This window comes from Rhinichthys klamathensis, unplaced genomic scaffold (genome assembly GCF_029890125.1).
Source record: "Rhinichthys klamathensis goyatoka isolate OS25496 unplaced genomic scaffold, OSU_Roscu_1.1 h1tg000123l_1, whole genome shotgun sequence".
Classification (NCBI taxonomy): Eukaryota; Metazoa; Chordata; class Actinopteri; order Cypriniformes; family Leuciscidae; genus Rhinichthys; species Rhinichthys klamathensis.
Genome location: NW_026606660.1, coordinates 5196814 through 5219032, shown reverse-complemented (window position 1 = coordinate 5219032; position 22219 = coordinate 5196814). Strand labels below are relative to the sequence as shown.

Here is a 22219-nt window from a genome sequence, read left to right as displayed (position 1 = left end):
TTAAATTAAATGTTAAAATGTCCCCACCTAATGTCCCCAACTAAGCATTATTCCTGTTCCAAAGAAGCCTAACCCAGCCTGCCTAAATGATTTTAGGCATCACATTAAAAACATTCTCCTAACTTGGACCCCCTACAGTTCGCTTAAAGAACCAACCGGTCCACAAAGTATGCTATCTCCACTACACTCCTTCTCACGCTGTCACACCTAGAGAGCAAGAATACCTATGCTCGGATCCTCTTCATTGACTTCAGTTATGCTTTTAATATGATCATTCCACAACAGTTGGTGGAGAAGCTGAGGTTGTTGGAGGTGGGCACATGCACCTGTAACTGGGTCCTTAACTTTCTGACACAGCAGTGGCAGACAGTCAAGGTGGGCAGCCAAGTTTCGACAGCCATCACAGTAAATACGGACTCATCCCAAGGCTGCGTCTTAAGCCCCCTGCTGTTCTGCCTGCTTACCCATGACTGCACTGCTAGAGTCAGCACCAACCATATTACCATATTATTAGTCTGCATACAGGTTGAAGGTGGAGCAGCTTACAGCATGGTGCAGACTTCACAACCTCGCCCTCAACATGGACAAAACAAAAGAGATTGTGATGGAGGGGCAAATCACCACCACTGACCATTGACTGTGCTACCTGTGGAGAGGGTCAATATCATCAAATTTCTGGGTGTTCATTTGTCTGACAACTTTGCCTCCACCACTAACACTGCAGCAGTCATCAAAAAAGCTCAGCAGCGGTTACACCCTCTCCGGAGACTTAGAAAAGCAGGTCTCCCCACTCATCTTCTCACCACGTTCTACTGGGGAACCATCGAAAGCATCCTGACCTACAGCCTCACTTCTTGGTTTGGGAGCTGTAAGGCTCATGAACAACAGCAGCTTGACAGGATAGTGAAGACAGGCAGGAAAATAATTGGTGCCCCTCTACCTTCCTTGATGGAGATCTACCAGCAGCTCTGTATTCTCAGATCCGCCTCCATTATAAAGGACCCTTTCCACCCTTTTTATTGCATGTTCTCCTTTTTGCCATCCGGGAATAGGCTGGATCCTGAACAGCTTCTTCCCACAAGCTATCAGGATGGTGAACAGATGTGTCCCCTCCTCTCCCCACCCCACATACATTCATATACACATCTACCTTCCTTGATGGAGATCTACCAGCAGCTCTGTAACGTTCACACGCAATCTCTCCCAACCATTGATACAGCATGTTGAAGCCAGTTGTCTGTCAAGGTGTTTTTCATTTAAGCACTTTATCAAGGACATTAAATGCACTTTTTGCTGCTGGTACTGTGTTTCTATAAATATATTGTTATTTGTAGGTTTAGCATGGTTGCTTAACTGTGTGGGTGAAATGTTTGTATTATATTTAAATTATTCTGATTTATTGTATTTTATTTCGTATTTTGTATTTTCATTTAGTTTGTGTGTATGCAAATTCTCAGAGGAATGACAATAAAGTGAAATTCTGAATTCTGATTCTGAAGTATAAAATGTATTTTTTGTACATAGGCTCGATTCCTCCTGTCTGTCTTGCTGCTCTGCTGAGTTGGTTTGCGTCTGTAGCTTCGTATATCTTTCTGTTTTGAATCATTATTTACTATCATTCCCTGTTGTTTACTGCTAAATATAACTTACTCAACATCACATATTTACCTGACATCACTAGCTTCAATCTAAATCGTTGCTTGCACAACACGCTAGTAATTCCCTAGCCTGTTAGCGTGCCATCCATGCGCTCTTTATTTATTTATTTATTTATTTATTTTCGCTCGCGCCTTTTACAAATCCATCAAAGCTGTGGTAAGTAGGATCAGTCGACAAACATGGTCATCTTCTCCTCTTATTGTCACTTGCACTTCATGTCACATATATAGCATAGTCTTCTCTGTCAGCATAGGATTTACATGTGATAAATGCAGGGAGATAGTCAGGCTGACGGAGAAGATTTCAGAACTAGAGACACGCATCCAAACTTTAATCAAGGTTAATTGTAAGAGTGCAAGGGCTTTAGATATAGCTTTAGATACTGCTTTGGATGCGACTAGCTGAGTGAACTATGTACTCTGAACAACCGCGTAAACTAACGTTAGTGTTTTTCCGCCACAGCCAATCATGCTGCATGCTTTTTGTTTCACTGACGTTGACTAGATTAACCCCTTAGGTATCGAAATTTGGTACCGAAAAACAAGACATGTTTCGATACTCGGTAGTATCGAGGCAATTCGGTCAGTACTTAAAAAGTATCGAACTCGATACCCAGCCCTGCGCAGGAGTGATGAGATAGTTAGTAGACTGTCCTCACTCAATGGATGGCTGTCTAAGTGGTGTCCGCAAAAAAATATAGAATGTATAGACAATTGGAAAAGTTTTTGGGGCAGACCTGACCTGTTGAAAAGAGATGGTATTCATCCCTCCTGGGATGGTGCTGCTCTTCTCTCTAGTAATATGGCACATAGTCTTAGAGCTCAAACATGAATTGGGGATCAGGTCAGGAAGCAGACAGACTGGCTAAACCGACCGTCTGCTAGCTGTCTCACGTCACTGAGGTCAGATAAATCCCATCCCATAGAGCCTCTTTCACCTAGATATCATCATATAAAGACTGTGTCTGTTCCCCGAATTAGGAAATACAAAAAACTTCGGTTAAACTAAGGTTAAAAATTTAATTGATGTTCAACAAATAAAAGACAAATAAAAAACAGATATAATACAAATGAGCAAATGATACAACTTGGGTTGCTGAATATTCGATCCCTTACTTCAAAAGCACTTATTGTTAATGATATCATTACAGACCTTAACCTAGATGTGTTGTGTTTGACAGAAACCTGGCTAAAACCAAACGATTACATTACTTTAAATGAGTCCACCCCACAAGATTACGGTTATAAACATGAACCTCGTCTGAAAGGTAAAGGGGGAGGTGTTGCTGTAATTTATAGTAATACTTTCAAAATTACTAGGAAGTCTAGTTTCAAATATAATTCTTTTGAAGTGTTGGTGCTTAGTGTAACAATATATTGTGTAAATGATAAATCACGTTTGAGATTTGTGCTGGCTACTGTATACAGGCCACCAGGGCACCATACAGACTTTATCAAAGAATTTCCTGATATATATCAGAGTTAGTACTGGCTGCAGATAAAGTCCTAATTGTTGGTGATTTTAATATACATGTAGATAATGAAAAAGATCCATCTGGATTGGCATTTAAAGACATTCTTAACTCTATTGGAGTTAGACAACAAGTGTCAGGACCTACTCATTGTCGTAATCATACTCTAGATCTAATATTATCGCATGGAATCAATGTTGATGCTGTTGAAATTCTGCAGCAGAGCGATGACATCTCAGATCATTATCTAGTCTCGTGTAAACCTAATTTAGCCAAGGCTGCAAAGCCGACTCCATTACAAAATATGTTAGACCTATCACTTCTGCCACTAAAGATTGCTTTATTAATAATCTTCCTGATCAGTTTCATTATCTCAGCATCCCAGATAGCTTGGAAGAACTCGATATTGCGACAGAAACTTTTAACACTCTCTTTTCCAGCACTTTAGACACAGTTGCTCCGTTGCACTTGAAGAAGATTAAAGAAAATTGTCCAACGCCATGGTACAACGAGTACACTCAGATCCTTAAGAGAGCAGCCAGAAAAATGGAGCGAAACTGGAAGAAAACTAAACTAGAGGTATTTCGGATTCCATGTAAGGAGAGCTCGATTGCATACAGAGAGGCCTTAAAAGCTGCTCGTTCTACTTATTTTTCAACCCTATTAGAAGAAAATAAACAAAACCCTAGGTATTTATTTGAAACAGTTACAAAACTATTCGAAAAATAAAGCGTCAAGCCCAGAAGCTTCCAAGCAGCACAGCAGTAATGACTTTATGAACTTCTTTACTTACAAGATTGACAATATCAGGGAGAAAATTATAACTATGCAACCGTCTACTACAGCATACGGAAACATTTGATTCATTCATTGCTATATAGGAGAGGAAGAATTGTCTAAACTCATTAAATCATCTAAATTGACAACACTGTTGAAAGACATGCTTCCAGAGGTCATAGATCCTCGTCTCAATATCATTAATTCATCTTTGTCATTAGGATACGTACCAAAAACTTTTAAGCTGGCTATGATTAAACCACTTAAAAAAATGCAACTTGATCGTACAGAATTAGTCAATTACAGGCCGATCTCGAATCTACCTTTTCTGTCAAAGATACTAGAAAAGGCAGTATCCTCACAACTATGTTCCTTTTTAGAAAAAAATGATATCTGCGAGGATTTTCAGTCAGGATTTAGACCGTACCATAGTACCGAGACAGCTCTCATTAGAGTCACAAATGATTTGCTCTTATCATCCGATTGTGGTTGTTTCTCGCTATTGGTGTTATTCGATCTTAGTGCTGCATTTGATACTATTGACCACAACATTCTTTTAAATCGAATCGAAAAATTATGTTGGCATTAGTGGAATTGCATTAGCATGGTTTAAATCATATTTATCTGACCATTATCAGTTTGTAGCAGTAAATGAAGAGATGTCTTATCGATCACAAGTTCAGTATGGCGTACCACAAGGCTCAGTACTGGGACCGTTGCTGTTCACTCTGTACATGCTACCCTTGGGAGATATCATTAGGACGCATGGCATTTGTTTTCACTGTTATGCTGATGATACTTATATATATATATATATATATATACACTCACCGGCCACTTTATTAGGTACACCTGTCCAACTGCTCGTTAACACTTAATTTCTAAGCAGCCAATCACATGGCGGCAACTCAGTGCATTTAGGCATGTAGACATGGTCAAGACAATCTCCTGCAGTTCAAACCGAGCATCAGTATGGGGAAGAAAGTTGATTTGAGTGACTTTGAACGTGGCATGATTGTTGGTGCCAGAAGGGCTGGTCTGAGTATTTCAGAAACTGCTAATCTACTGGGATTTTCACGCACAACCATCTCTAGGGTTTACAGAGAATGGTCCGAAAAAGAAAAAACATCCAGTGAGCGGCAGTTCTGTGGGCGGAAATGCCTTGTTGATGCCAGAGGTCAGAGGAGAATGGCCAGACTGGTTCGAGCTGATAGAAGGGCAACAGTGACTGAAATAACCACTCGTTACAACCGAGGTATGCAGCACAGCATTTGTGAAGCCACAACACGCACAACCTTGAGGCGGATGGGCTACAACAGCAGAAGACTCCACCGGGTACCACTCATCTCCACTACAAATAGGAAAAAGAGGCTACAATTTGCAAGAGCTCACCAAAATTGAACAGTTGAAGACTGGAAAAATGTTGCCTGGTCTGATGAGTCTCGATTTCTGTTGAGACATTCAGATGTTAGAGTCAGAATTTGGCGTAAACAGAATGAGAACATGGAACCATCATGCCTTGTTACCACTGTGCAGGCTGGTGGTGGTGGTGTAATGGTGTGGGGGATGTTTTCCTGGCACACTTTAGGCCCCTTAGTGCCAATTGGGCATCGTTTAAATGCCACGGCCTACCTGAGCATTGTTTCTGACCATGTCCATCCCTTTATGGCCACCATGTACCCATCCTCTGATGGCTACTTCCACCATGTCACAAAGCTATAATCATTTCAAATTGGTTTCTTGAACATGACAATGAGTTCACTGTACTAAAATGGCCTCCACAGTCACCAGATCTCAACCCAATAGAGCATCTTTGGGATGTGGTGGAACGGGAGATTCGCATCATGGATGTGCAGCCGACAAATCTGCGGCAACTGTGTGATGCCATCATGTCAATATGGACCAAACTCCCTGAGGAATGCTTCCAGCACCTTGTTGAATCTATGCCACGAAGAATTGAGGCAGTTCTGAAGGCAAAAGGGGGTCCAACCCGTTACTAGCATGGGGTACCTAATAAAGTGGCCGGTGAGTGTATATATATAAATAATCAAAATATAAATGAAAGTCAAAAGCACATTTTTAGTCATACCTGGAAACAAATCCTGTTCAAATAGGTTATATGGGCCATTCAATAGAATTGGTTCAAAGTTAGAGTTGGAAACATCTTGAAAAGAAAATTGTCTTTTTCCATAAATCTCTTATAAAGTATTATTTTTTAAAGTATGCCAATACATTTTATTATACATATTTCAAAGTTAAGGATTCATTATTTTGATATAGCCTAGCTGGAACAAACACTATTTGATAAGTTTATTTTTGACAAAACATACTATGGGCCCTATCTTGCACCCGGCGCAAATGACTTTGTACACTGACGCATGTATCATTCCTATTTTGCACCCGCGCAAAGCGGGCTTTTCCCTCCACAGACGCACGTCGGTAAACTAGGAAATAAACTTGCGCTCCCTGGGCGGGTCGGCGCAAAAAGGAGGCGTGTTTCGGCGCAAACATTCCCTAGTGCTATTTTGCAGTTCCAGAAAACAATTCCGCCACTGACCAGAAAAAAACCTAGTCTAAAGTCAGTGGCGCGTTGCACGTTGTTCATAATGCTATTTTAAGCACGCATGCTTGGCCATAATGTAGCGGGTGCACAACGCGCATACACTTTGATTCTCTCATCAACACAGATGCAGCAGTTTTTATTTTTGCAAATCATACATTATAACAAGGAAAAATATTAACACATGAGGGAAATCATTGTGGTGTCCATGAAGATGTAAAAAAATGTAGTTTTTTTCCTCCCACGCCTGTTTAACCGACGCTGATTTGGGTGGGTTTCTCCCAAGTTTAAATTATTCTCTTCAGGTGCTTCGTTGATATCTTTATATTCTGTTTTGGTCATATTTTTCAACCTGTTCCGATTTTTCTGTTTTGTTTTTTGTTTTTTAAAGTAACAACAGGTAACTTTTCAACCTTCATAATATATTTCCAAGTCTCTTGTGATGGTACATCGACTTACAATAGGTTGAATGACACGTCTGCCATAGCCTGACGGGGTCTGTAGCGTTTTTAATCGTACTTTTAAACTTCGGGTTTCGGGTAGTAACCGGCGAACAAAGAGAACTACAAAATTCGACTGCTTTACGGCATATACGTCACTTCCACCACCACCCCCACTTCCTTAAAATCGGACTTGCGAGCCAAATGTTATAGTCATGGGCGAAGCAGCACAGAAAAACAAGAAAGCAAAGGTTTTATCGGAGCAAAGCAAAAAGAGAAAGTGATCGCGTTAAAGGCAGAACGAGGATCAACATTGCAGAGCTGCCAACTCACGCATTGGCCGTGAGACACCCGCATTTGATTGGTTTCACACGTACGCCACACCCCCGGTTTCTCACGCTAAATTGTCAACCCGGTCGGTCAAATCCCTGAAAGATGAGTTTATCTATAGATCTACCTGTTGAGCCACTCGTGATCGACAAGTTATACCGCAAATTAGTTCAAATCTCCCGGAATCTAGAGCGAGCGCGCACGCGAGACAGAGACTGTGCTCCAACGCGCGCGGACGGCAGAGAGAGAAAGCGAGCGAGAGACCTTGCGTGTGCAGGGAGCATCGAACGCCCCATCGAAAAAAGAATGCCTCTCTCTAACCTCTCTAATTCGCTAGAGTAGTAGCGAATTATCAATCTGGTAGCTAGTAAACGATATTCTAGTTTTTGATGGTTAGCTATCGCTAGTATTCTCGTTCTGATTTGAACTTTGCAATCGATGAAATGCAAATAGCAAATGTTTGACCTAAAATGTGTAGTCTACTCAACATGTACAAAGAAAGGAGGAAGATTATTAATAAAATCATATTTTAGGATACCTAACATGTCTGTGATATTTGTTTATTTGTCTTGCCTCAAGCTATAATGCAAATCGATTTGTAAAATTTGCAGATTCATTTATGGTAGCTTGATATTATAATATTGACGATATATGGTTATTATCAACCACTCAAACATTGCATTGAAGTATCATATAGATCCAGTAAAACGGTAACCAATAGACTAGGCTACTATAATGACGCTGGCTTGTAAACGTGAGCATCGCGATCATTTGTCGTTAGAAAAAAAATAAAACCCATGAAATTATATTCATATGACATGCTGAAATATATGCCACTGTACCTGGGATGAAGACATTTCACACGCGACGCAAGCAGAACACCTGCATGTGACCTCCTCCTACAGTGTTCAGGGCTATCCTGGTTGTCAACAATTGCACGTGCATGTAGGATGACAGAGTTTACGACAGTAGTAGAGGACAATAGACTATGTGCACATTAGCATATGCTACTTCCGGCTGCGAAACCGATAGGGGGTGTCTAGTTTCCGGTAGCCTGATGGACGACGTAGAAGTAACGTTAAACATTGTTTACTTTTCACAATGCAGCAGCGCCTGGTTACCGTAATTCCTCAAATAAAAACCGGTATTCAAATAAACGCCGGGCCTCTGATAATGGCCGGGTGCGTGATCAACGCGGACAAATAAAGGCCGGGGGAAAATTAGTGTGGATAATCTCCTAAATGACTTTCATTGAAGAGATGTTACACCTGTCCACTTCATGCGTGTTCTGTGATCTGATCGTGAAAAGACCATGTATAAATGCCATCCGAAGCACATTCGAGACAATTTAAATCCGATCGCTCAAACCACTTCTTCAGGAGGAGATCTGAGACGAGATTTCAGACGAAACTGCACAAGTGTAAATCAAATGCATCTGATTGTTGAAACCACGTATCTAAATTTTACTCCTCCCAAAAACGCTACAAAATAAGTGTGAGAGCGTGTTATGGGCTATGTAATGTTATAGCAAGATGTGACAACGCTACTGCAACACGCATCACGGCAGCCGAGCATCTATCCATAAAGCCAACGTGCAAACTATTGCAAATTAAAGTGAAAGTAAGTCGCAGACAATTCTCCTCATCATTAAAAGTAAAGAAACGAAATGATCTTACCAGGCTTGTTGCCGCTCTCGCTTATTGCGGTCTTTTGATTTAGAAATGAGCTGATCTATCAAATGCAGCTCATATCTGTTGCTTTCGGTGACGTCCACTCCATTAAATCCGCATATAGCGTGGGAATTGAAGATTTATATCCGTTTTGCGAAAACGCATTTGTGAGCAGATTTAAGTAGAATTGTTTTGATAAATCAGAGAGCTTTCCGATCTGAGAAAACACATGAAGTGGCCAGGTGTAAACATCCCCTAATATGCATTCAAGTTCATCGTAACGTACAGCCAATAGATGGTAGTAGACAATAGATGTAACACACATATAATTTAGTGCTGCTAGTGTAACGGTCTTTTCAACAACTTTAATGAAAACGAAATTGTCTTGAGGAGCATGGAACCCAGACGGAAATTTGATTTAGATTTTTTTTAAATAAAGCGCCTGCCTCTAATAAAAGCCTGTTACCTTCTGCAGTTTAGGTAAATAAAGGCCCCAGCTTTTATTTGAGGAATTATGGTATTACCACCGTATGCCCTTTGAAAAGTGAATCGGTTTTTTTTATGTTTTAGGTCCATTGCGAACGATTAAACTAACTTAACGCCGGTCCACTGATGTAAACAAGACGGCAACCGGAAACGAAGTACCCAATTTCCACCCTCAAGCCGGAAGTTAGCATTTTTCTCGTGCACAGAGCGAATACTGTTTCCCAACTGTAGGGGGAGCCCGAGAGCAAAAAACGACCTGTTGTTACTTTAAGTTTTTTATTTTTTTATTAAATGCTCAGAAAAAAACATCAACATCAACAACAATTAATGTCATTGTCATAACATAGTACAGCAGAGTCCCTCAGTCCAGATTAAGCTCCTTCAGTCTTTTTAATCCAGATTAAGTGCCAAGTCCTTAAACACAGCCACTGTTCTTATAGCTTTTAAGTTTTTTGAGAACTCAATAGATTCAAAATACATTTTCATTTCAAGTTTAAATCTTAAAAAAAGAGGACTGCGTTTAGAAAATTTACATTTGTGAATGTGAAATTTAGCTAAGAGAAAAATAAGGTTTACAAAATAAATATCATTTTTCTTTTCACATTCATGAAAACCAAAAATTACATTTCTATATGTAAATTCAAAGTTAGGATTCACATAACATTTGATAAAATCATAAATGTCACACCAAAATGTCACTGTGAGAGAGCAGTTCCAAAATAAATGTAAAGAAGTTTCAGGTTTCTCTAAACAGAAAGAACAGAGGGTATCAATATCACTCTTAAGTCTTTTGAGAGAACACTTATCTGGATAAAACCTATGAATCAACTTAAAGGTAATTTCTCTAATTTTGTTAGTTATCAGGTATTTGTGTGGTAATGTCCAAACTTTTTTCCAGGGAATGTCACTTACAAAACCATTCCAGTAAGAAATTACATATGGCATAGAAACAGACTCCTCCTGAAACAAGACTCGAATTTTCTTATTGTTCTTTGATTTAGATGAAGAAAGGCTTCCGATTTGTCTGTTCTCTATGACGTTTTTTGAACTATTACGTCACAGTATTTGCAGCGGAACTGCCAAATAAGGACATCGACTTCCGGCCCACCATTTCGAGCAATCCGCCATTTTTATTTCTCGCTGCAATTTTGTAGTCCAAGCTAAAGGATGCAGAACTTACGAGAGGGTAAGTTAAAATGTTCGGTTGTTGGATGTAGTAACCCACACGCTTCATTACACCGTCTAATGTAGATGAACTGCCGTGCTTGTGTTGTGACAGGGCGCATGTTTAACTGAAAGAACGAGCAGAAAGAGAGACCCGGTCGCGCGCGCGCACTCTCTCTCTTCGGAGCCAGGCGAAAGTGTAAACAAGACTTCACCGTCTCCAAACTAAGCGCTGTCTTGCTCTCTCTCCCTCGCACATATTAATCAAAATAAATCGACACGGTGGTAAAAGGTCGGAAGACCAAAGTTTCATGTGTAAATACAGTAACACACCATTGCGATACATCCATATGAAGACGTTGTTCTGCAGGTTCGTCGTCTTCATTTTCAAATCGCTCCGGCTCCGACTCTGGCTAGAACATGTAAGGCTGGCTGGACAAGTCTTCCGTTGTTGACATTTTGTTAATAACGTGTGAATAAAACGTTTCTGTGCCACTAGATAATCGTATCTCTGCTATCAAACTACAAAAATGGCCGAACGGGGTGGAGTTGAACCGAGTGTCACCGCTACAACCTGGAGAGGGGGCGGGGTATGAAGTGTGTCAATTGTATTTAAAGAGACCGCACCAAAACGAGTTGCTCTCAGACGCACATCAGAAAAGGGGTAGAAAAGGGGCCTGTGGAGCTATAATAATGAGGAATTCAGACCCAAGCATTGCAGTTCCACTTTATATAGACTACAAGATTTTGAATCTTCAGAAACTCACACTGTTTTTCATTTGATTGACTGTTTTGCATTTAATTATCCTTGTAACAAACAGATCTCCAGGGCGAAAAAAATCATTATCCTTAATTTAAGCTTCTCAGGTATATTAGTGAGCATGCTCAAGAGAGAAAAGATGAAAGTTCAAGATGTTACTTCCCAGCTGGCACAGTTACACAATCCAAACACATCAACCTGCAGTTCATCACGGTCACCCACAGCCCTACAGGCGGAGGAGAATGAAAAATGCGACACCTCTCTTGATTACAAACATGCTCATCATTTGATAACCAGAAAAAGGGGTGAGTTACCACAAACCAGATATTTATAGCCCTATATTACATGGCATTCACTACATATTGCATGCTTTCAATTGCCTAACCACTCGAACAAAATGTGCAGATTCACTGCCACTTTATTTAACTGGATAATGCAGCTGTTAAAAATGAAATTAGTCAGGCTTGTTTCATAAGGCAGTGTTGTCAGGTGTGCCATGGAAAATAATTAAATTCCAAAAAAAAAAAAAAAAAAAAATGCTACAAATAAGAAAAGTTCATAGTTCTGTCAGGCCAAAACCTCATATCTCTATATTTCGTCATTTTTGTGTTATAAAATGAATGCTATTGGTCATCCCTTATGTCTGTATGTGGGTTTTATAAAAATATATTTAACCAATAAAAAGCATTTAAAAGAGGTTGTGACTAAAAATCCATTGGATCCTCAAACTGGCAGTCAAACTCCACCACGCCTCCATTTAGAATGTGCCGCTTGCACAGTTTGGAGATCCCTGCTTGTTTGTGATGCAAGGGTAAATAAAGAACTGATGTTTGAGTAAGTACAGTTTTTTATTTACTCAATAAACAACTGTCCATAAAGGCTAGCGTTTTTTTAAAGAGTGCAGAATAGTCTTCGTCTTTGCCATCTAGTTAAAGCACATATACTGTTTTAAAAATCCTGTGCATAATGCTTCATCATTTGTATCATGAGATTTCAACAACAAGAAAACGGAGCGCCCATATTGCTACAATAAACTTTATATCCTGTAAGTTGATGAAAATGTAATGCTATGCCTCAGATGCAACTGTTCCAGTGACAGAGAAAATATCTGTCATTTGCTGGTCAAAAAACTCATAACTTCATTTGAGCTTGATTTTCATAACCATAGCTATATAAAGCCACAATACCAACTTCAACGACGATGTTTAATTACACTGAACAAAATTCTAAATGCAACACTTTTGTTTTTGCCCCCATTTTTCATGAGCTGAACTCAAAGATCTAAGACTTTTTCTATGTACACAAAAGGCCTATTTCTCTCAAATATTGTTCACAAATCTGTCTAAATCTGTGTTAGTGAGCACTTCTCCTTTGCCGAGATAATCCATCCACCTCACAGGTGTGGCATATCAAGATGCTGATTAGACAGCGTGATTATTGCACAGGTGTGCCTTAGGCTGGCCACAATAAAAGACTACTCTAAAATGTAATGGTATGATTCTCAAATGGTAATGAGAATATAATTTTATTATAATGATATGTTCACATGACCTTATTAGAGACCATATTTGCATGATCTTAGTAGATAACAGTCTCATAACTTTAACTAACTATGCACTCTTCTCTTTCAGTGCCGGAATTATCTGTTGGTAAGCAGGCTGCATTTGAAGTCTTTCTGAGGGACCATGAAGACCGTTTAACAATTGAAGATAACAGGGCTGTCCTGCAACAAAGGTCGGTGTGTGCTACAGTGTCAGGATCCTACCCTGACTGTCTTGTTATCTGAATTTTACTTGTGTTTAGTGTGTCTGAGTTTGTTTTGTGCCTGAGAATATGTCTCTTTATTTTTGTCTGCCATGTGCCCTTTTGTCAGTGTCTTGTCTTGGTCCTGCCTTTTTGTTATCTTTTTATTAGTTCATTTACCCCACCTGCTCTTCCCCATTACCCTCCTAGAGTCCTATTTTCTTCCTTATTTATTCTCCCTGTTTGCTTTTTCTTGTGCAAGATTGTTGAGGTGGTTTTCCCCTTTTAGGTGCCTGTCTGTTCCTGTCAGTCTTACCTGTTCCAGTGTGGTACTCCAGCCTAGCCAGTTTCCCAGTGCCTGTTCTGGACTATTTCTTTTTTTCCACATTGTAAATCTGTGTTAGAGTCTTCGCCATCCATAAACCCTCACATGACAGAACAATCTGTCAAAAAAAGGACTCCGCAGAGCTACTATAGGCGTCTTCCTATTCCCGTCTCCCAGACACCGCTCGCCAAGAAATGGAGAGTTTCAGCGAGCACTTTTCTCTCCAGATGGGGGCCACTGTTAAGTAGTTTGACTCTGGGTTGTGTAGTAGACTGAGTCCAATTCTAGCAGTTTCAGTTGTTACCACTAGGGTTGTTACTGCGGTAGAATGTTCTGTCCTGTTGGATAGTCAGCTCATGCTTGTTCAATCCTGGAATTTAAGAACAGTTATTCGTAAAACTACCATACTCCGTTCCTTTCTGTTGTGTGATTTTCTCATGATAAGTGACCACATATTTTGGCGACAAGGATACCATGTAAACGCGTGAGAGTTGTATGATGGAGTGATGGAAGAGAAAAGTCGTATCTAAGTGAAGCATTGCAACTGTTGGGATAGTAGCGGCGTTTGATGAGGAAACACAGTCATGGGAAGAATACTGTGAGATAATAATAATAATAATAATTCATTACATTTATATAGCGCTTTTCTAGGCACTCAAAGCGCTTCACATGGAAGGGGGAATCTCCTCAACTACCATCAATGTGCAGCATCCACTTGGATGATGCGACGGCAGCCATAGTGCGCCAGAACGCTCACCACACACCAGCTTACTGGTGGAGAGGAGACAGAGTGATGAAGCCAATCAGTGTATATATATATATGGGGATGATTAGGAGGCCATGATGGACAGAGGCCACTGGGCAAATTTGGCCAGGATGCCGGGGTTACACCCCTACTCTTTCGAAAGACATCCCGGGATTTTTAATGACCACAGAGAGTCAGGACCTCGGTTTAACGTCTCATCCGAAGGACGGTGCTCTTTGACAGTATAGTGTCCCCGTCACTATACTGGGGCGTTAGGACCCACACAGACCACAGGGTGAGCGCCCCCTGCTGGCCTCACTAACACCTCTTCCAGCAGCAACCTGGTTTTCTCAGAAGGTCTCCCATCCAGGTACTAACCAGGCTCAGCCCTGCTTAGCTTCAGTGGGCAGTGAGATGTTGGATAATTCCTTTTAAAGCAAATATGCTTTAGTGAAGCAATGAAGCAAAGAGCTATTCTCCGTTGGAGGATTTGTTAAAGAACCATTTCTACCCAAAGCCGAGCAAGATAGTTCAACATTTCAAGTTTGACTCACGCTCAAGGAGGCCTGATGAGACAGTAACTAACTTTGTGGCTGAGCGACGCAAACTCATACAGGATTGTAATTATGGTGATATACTGCAACAGATGATGAGAGACAGACTTGTATGTGAAGTTAATGATGAACCAATCCAAAGAAGATTATTATCGGAACAAAATCTGACTAAATAAATAGATAAATAAATAAATAAATAAATAGCACTCTCTTTGGAGGTGGCAGATTAAAATGCACTGGACCTGCGGAGGAATAGCATGGCAGCAGCATGTCACAAGCTGTGCAGCAAAGCAGACAGCAGAGTGAGCTGTGAAGAAGGAATGCAAGCCAGTGCAGCATTTAAGTCCTGTTATACATGCAAGAAAATAAATCACTCCTGATTGTAGATTCAAAACAGAGAAATGTCATGCATGTGGTAAAATTAGTCGCATATCATGAGCTTGTAGAAATAAGGGTAGAACGGCCATTAGAGAGAGAAATCAGAGATGAAAGAGCCATGGACAATGTCATTGCATATAAAGTGGCAGAAAGTGACAGCGATAATTCATTTGATACATTCACACTGGGTTGAATACAACCCATGAACATGCTAATTGACAGGCACAGAATGAAGCTAGAAATAGATGCTGGATGTAGTCTTACCGTTTTAAATGGGGATACATTCAAGAAACTGCGGAAAAAGTTGGGGGAAAAAACTAAAACTAAGACAGACTGGAATGAAACTGGAAACTTATACGGGACAACAGATCAAAGTGAGAGGTACTTGCCAGGTTTCTGTTGAGTACCAAGAGTAAAAGAAAACACTCCCTATTGTTGTAGTGACTGGCAATGGTTCAAACTTGCTGGTTAGCAGAATTAAAATGATCTTGGGACCAGATTAACCCTCTGGGGTCTGAGGTGTTTTCGGGGTCCTTGAGATGTTTTGGCATGCTCTGACATTTGTGCTTTTTTCAGTTGCTTATAAACATATTAATGGCACAGGTGAAATTACACTCTATATAGCACACACAGGGCTACCATAATATGTGAACAACATGTTAATACATGTTTGTATTTTTGAGAGAATATTGTTTATGCGTGGTTATTGAAAAAACTAAAAAATAAAGTTTCTAATATAAGGCCACAAATAACATACTAAATATCTGTCCACAAGACTTTTGACTAGTGGATGTTGTCGCCTAGAGTTTTTGCTTCGAATTGATCTGAAAATCATTCTGCCTAATCATTCACATAAAACAATAGATTGTTTTAAATTGTGAAAAACATTTTTTTGTTTGCAAAGGCAATATGCGGATGGGCGGAACGACCCAACCCCCTCATGAATAATTAGGCAGTTCTCACCTGAGCAGACTGCATACTAATGAGCCTTTCATTCAGGGGTGTCACACAAGAAAGAATGCAAGGACAATATATATATATATATATAAATAAATAAATATTTATACACACACACACACACACATATATATATATATATATATATATATATATATATATATATATATATATATATATACACACTACCGTTCAAAAGTTTGGGGTCAGTGAGAATTTTATTTTTATTTTTTGGAGGAAAGAAATCAATACTTTTATTTATCAAGGAATAATTCATTTGATCGAAAGTGACAGTAAAGACATTTATAATGTTACAAAAGATTCTAACCCTAACCCTATTCATCAAAGAATCCTAAAAAAAAAAAAAAAAAAAAACTGTACAACTGACAGACCAACAACTGTTTCAACATTGATGATAATAATAAATGTTTCTTGAGCATCAAATCCTCATATTATACTGATTTGTGAGGGATTATTTGACACTGAAGACACTGGTGATGCTGAAAATTCAGCTTTGATCACAGGAATAAATTACACTTTACTATATATTCACACAGAAAACAGCTGATTTACACTGGAATAATATTTAATACTATAACTGATTTTTGTTGTATTTTTAATCAAATAAGCGCAGCCATGGTTAGCAGAAGAGAATTCTTTTAAAAGTATTTAAAATCGTACCGACCCCAAACTTTTGAACGGTAGTGTATATATATACAAACAATCAAAATATAAATGAAAGCCAAAAGCACATTTTTAGTCACACCTTTTAGCCATCCACATCCCATTTTTAGCCATCCACCGCGGTAAAAATAAACCAGTCGCATTTCAAAGTCGTTCGCGAAACGACCGCCAGGTGGCGCAAAGGGACATTTAGCAAAACGTAAGTGGGGCTAATGTCTGTAGCCTATAAGGATGAAATACTACAAGTTATGGTAATTTCCAAATAAGCCTACAACAAACATTTATAGCCTACTCCGTAATTGTTGGTCATACAGATAAGATATAATCTTTTAAAACTGTAAAAGGCTAAAGTATAGGCCTACACTCACAGGCTAAATGAAAAAATCGCTCATGTGAGAAACAGACGTTTGGGTATTCCTCAGTGAGAAAATTCGTAGCCGAGCGGTAGAACTTAGGGTTCATCATCAAGATGACACGGGTTCAAATCCCGCACAAACATGGTCTGCTGTAAATTTTATATTTATTTAGATTTGTCTAGCTCTAAAACTCTGTTACACCATACAGTTTTTTTTGCTTATATTTATAAAATACAATTATCATGCATTTCCATTTTACACTATAAGGAACAAAATAGTATCCAACAGAACGACTTTGCATCTGTATAATAATAGGCTACCAATCGTAATTTCAAAAGCAGTTCTGTAAAAAAATTAATTATATATAGCCTATATATATATATATATATATATATATATATATATATATATATATATATATATATATTTTTTTTTTTTTTTTTTTCAGGGCTGCCAACTCTCACGCATTGAGCGTGAGAGTAGGCTACTCACGCAATTGACCCAAATCTCACGCTCTCACGCCACACCCCCGATTTCTCACGCTGAAGTGTCAACCCGGTCGGTCAAATTCCTAAAAGATATAGTTTATCTATAGATCTACCTGTTGAGCCACTCGTGATCGACTAGTTATACCGCAAATTAGTTAAAATATCCCGTAATCTATCTAGAGCGAGCGTGCATGCGAGACAGATATTGTGCTCCAAACCGTGCGCGCGCATGACAGAGAGGTCTGTTCCCAACAACCTAGAGTTTTTTTAAAAACATGGTTTTAAGTAAAGTGTGATTTGCCAGGGGGGACTAGGATTTCCTTCTGGTCTAAACATCCCTGCTTCTGCTGAATAATTTTAATCCCCCCCGTAATTTTTTGGTCATACAGATAAGAGTAGAGTAGGCATACATCGTTCAAAACTGTAAACTTGTATTCATATAGGCTAACGAGAGGTACAGAGGATCTACTCAAACTAGGGTTGCCACCTATGTCTGATAAAAAACCGGGACATATCGATTACCCGCCCAACGGGTTGAAGACCAAAAATGAACGGTTGAACACCAAAATTTGAATTTGAACTGTAGGCCTATACACCGAATGCTGCGCAAAAATATAGCCTATATTCGCGTATTTTCAGATTTTTGTTTATGACTTTTTGCCCCTTTATTAAATAAACATTTAAAATATTCACAAATTATGTGGACAAAATGGTTTTCTAAGGCCAAACACTATATTTCTACGGCTATAGATGATTTATAGGCTATTATAAATGTTTCTGAAAAAGTACGAGGCATTTTGATTGTTTAAACTAGTATTTTCTAAATCGGCTGGAAACATATCTCCATCTCCGCTGTAAAGCAGATGCGCCTTTAGATAAGAAATTCATATAGATTACATAATCAGACTGTATTTTCTTTCGATTCGAATTTGTTCGTTTAAAAGTGGACATTTCAAGCTTTAGCCTACATGGGCTTGTTTATTTTTGAGACGCGATCTAGTTCACGGAGACCATAAAAGAGCGCGACTGATTGTTTTATTTTATTTTACAAAAGCACAACGTTTTCTTGTTATTGTGAGTTTACACAAATAAAAGTAGTTGCGAATGATGTATTGTTGCGAATGATGTTTATTTTCTATGACCAGAAATGATAGAGTAGGCCAGCTATTTTAAGTTGTTTCCACTGTTGATAGAAAAAACTGAAGTGCTCGCGCCCGCGCCTCAATGGCGCCGCCAGGGGGTGGCCAGGGGTGGCCATGGCCACCCCTGGCCGACTCCTGGCCACCCCACTGGCCACCCCAACGGCCAGAATAAATTTTAGTAGCATCAGTTATGCATTTCATAAATAAGTCAAAAATATTCTTTAGTAAAAGAAGACGGGGCATTATGTGTCGTGACGTGCTTTTTAAGTGCCAAATGGTTACAGTATAGCTACTGTTACAGCAGCTTTTTGATGTGTCTTTGCCACGTTTTGACAAGCAGGGATGCAAACAGCGCGCTTTTCGGCGCCTCCCGCTTTTTTTACGTCAGTTTGGGTGACAAAGTCATCTGAAGTCATTCCATAGCTTAATGTGAGGGACAGAAGTCTATTTACATCATTAAAGTATATACGGAAACTCGTTTTCCCTCCTCTGCGGCTGTCAATCATTCTCCATTCATATTCAAACAGCGCGCGCGCCTCTTGGATGCACGGTAAAACTCTCTCCAAATTATATATTCACATTATAATGCATGATCTGTAGATAAAAGGCTGTAGATTTGCATAAAATTACTTTATTTTGTTGGAGTTTGTTGTTTTTAAACGACTCACTACCGTGTGCTTGCTAGATCATCACACACACATCACAAGGACTATGAATCGGCATCAAACGCACAATAACTGGAATATAAAACTGAAACAAAGGAACAAATCGCACTAGGATTTGTGCGCTCGACATTTCTTCGCTTTGTGACGTGAACTTTTAAATACGCACTTATGCAGCGCAGCGCTGCACACAGAGTCACCATGCTGCTTTGAGCACATCATTCTGCACCCGTGATGCGCATACACGCTGTGTGCGCTCTGTTTTTCATGTTATCATGGGTTTGCGCACTGAAATATTATTAAAAGCCAATATACACTCACCGGCCACTTTATTAGGTACACCTGTCCAACTGCTCGTTAACACTTAATTTCTAAGCAGCCAATCACATGGCGGCAACTCAGTGCATTTAGGCATGTAGACATGGTCAAGACAATCTCCTGCAGTTCAAACCGAGCATCAGTATGGGGAAGAAAGTTGATTTGAGTGACTTTGAACGTGGCATGTTTGTTGGTGCCAGAAGGGCTGGTCTGAGTATTTCAGAAACTGCTAATCTACTGGGATTTTCACGCACAACCATCTCTAGGGTTTACAGAGAATGGTCCGAAAAAGAAAAAACATCCAGTGAGCGGCAGTTCTGTGGGCGGAAATGCCTTGTTGATGCCAGAGGTCAGAGGAGAATGGCCAGACTGGTTCGAGCTGATAGAAGGGCAACAGTGACTGAAATAACCACTCGTTACAACCGAGGTATGCAGCAAAGCATTTGTGAAGCCACAACACGCACAACCTTGAGGCGGATGGGCTACAACAGCAGAAGACTCCACCGGGTACCACTCATCTCCACTACAAATAGGAAAAAGAGGCTACAATTTGCAAGAGCTCACCAAAATTGAACAGTTGAAGACTGGAAAAATGTTGCCTGGTCTGATGAGTCTCGATTTCTGTTGAGACATTCAGATGTTAGAGTCAGAATTTGGCGTAAACAGAATGAGAACATGGAACCATCATGCCTTGTTACCACTGTGCAGGCTGGTGGTGGTGGTGTAATGGTGTGGGGGATGTTTTCCTGGCACACTTTAGGCCCCTTAGTGCCAATTGGGCATCGTTTAAATGCCACGGCCTACCTGAGCATTGCTTCTGACCATATTCATCCCTTTATGGCCACCATGTACCCATCCTCTGATGGCTACTTCCACCATGTCACAAAGCTCTAATCATTTCAAATTGGTTTCTTGAACATGACAATGAGTTCACTGTACTAAAATGGCCTCCACAGTCACCAGATCTCAACCCAATAGAGCATCTTTGGGATGTGGTGGAACGGGAGATTCGCATCATGGATGTGCAGCCGACAAATCTGCGGCAACTGTGTGATGCCATCATGTCAATATGGACCAAACTCCCTGAGGAATGCTTCCAGCACCTTGTTGAATCTATGCCACGAAGAATTGAGGCAGTTCTGAAGGCAAAAGGGGGTCCAACCCGTTACTAGCATGGGGTACCTAATAAAGTGGCCGGTGAGTGTATTTTGTTATACCTAGCCTGCTCAATACATTTGAAATAAGCATAGTTTAATTGTATATTATTTCTTTGTAGTGTAGGTTATATATGCACTTCTGAATTCTTGACATTAATATATAATTATAAAATTGTGAAATGTATGATTGCCTGATTGAATTTTATAAGAGAACTAATAGTAATTTGTTTTTATTAACATATTTAGATTTTTATAAAATTACTGTGCAGATTTTTTCAAGAATTACTTTTTGCTGCTGATTTATACACTCATTAAGTTTATTAAAAATTCATAGTACATTTATGTAATATTTAAAGGTGTTAACTGTAATCTTACACTGCAAAATAATAACTTAAAAAGGCTTAAATTCATCACAATTATGTAAGTATCTGGAAATTTGCCGTGGGGCGAGGGCCCTTATATATATATATACACTCACCGGCCACTTTATTAGGTACCCCATGCTAGTAACGGGTTGGACCCCTTTTTGCCTTCAGAACTGCCTCAATTCTTCGTGGCATAGATTCAACAAGGTGCTGGAAGCATTCCTCAGGGAGTTTGGTCCATATTGACATGATGGCATCACACAGTTGCCGCAGATTTGTCGGCTGCACATCCATGATGCGAATCTCCCGTTCCACCACATCCCAAAGATGCTCTATTGGGTTGAGATCTGGTGACTGTGGAGGCCATTTTAGTACAGTGAACTCATTGTCATGTTCAAGAAACCAATTTGAAATGATTATAGCTTTGTGACATGGTGGAAGTAGCCATCAGAGGATGGGTACATGGTGGCCATAAAGGGATGGACATGGTCAGAAACAATGCTCAGGTAGGCCGTGGCATTTAAACGATGCCCAATTGGCACTAAGGGGCCTAAAGTGTGCCAGGAAAACATCCCCCACACCATTACACCACCACCACCAGCCTGCACAGTGGTAACAAGGCATGATGGTTCCATGTTCTCATTCTGTTTACGCCAAATTCTGACTCTAACATCTGAATGTCTCAACAGAAATCGAGACTCATCAGACCAGGCAACATTTTTCCAGTCTTCAACTGTTCAATTTTGGTGAGCTCTTGCAAATTGTAGCCTCTTTTTCCTATTTGTAGTGGAGATGAGTGGTACCCGGTGGAGTCTTCTGCTGTTGTAGCCCATCCGCCTCAAGGTTGTGCGTGTTGTGGCTTCACAAATGCTTTGCTGCATACCTCGGTTGTAACGAGTGGTTATTTCAGTCACTGTTGCCCTTCTATCAGCTCGAACCAGTCTGGCCATTCTCCTCTGACCTCTGGCATCAACAAGGCATTTCCGCCCACAGAACTGCCGCTCACTGGATGTTTTTTCTTTTTCGGA

At 40.0% G+C, this 22219-nt stretch overlaps 1 protein-coding gene across 1 annotated transcript in view; it reads left to right on the top strand.

The window, feature by feature from the left end:
• LOC130088936 (kinesin-like protein KIF6) overlaps positions 1 to 22219 on the top strand; it is a 186635-nt gene that overhangs the window by 86281 nt on the left and 78135 nt on the right. Inside the window, exons 14-15 of the mRNA XM_056255951.1 lie at positions 11425 to 11622; positions 12949 to 13051. Of these exons, the coding sequence (XP_056111926.1) occupies positions 11425 to 11622; positions 12949 to 13051 (301 nt within the window). The remainder of the gene's footprint in view (positions 1 to 11424; positions 11623 to 12948; positions 13052 to 22219) is intronic.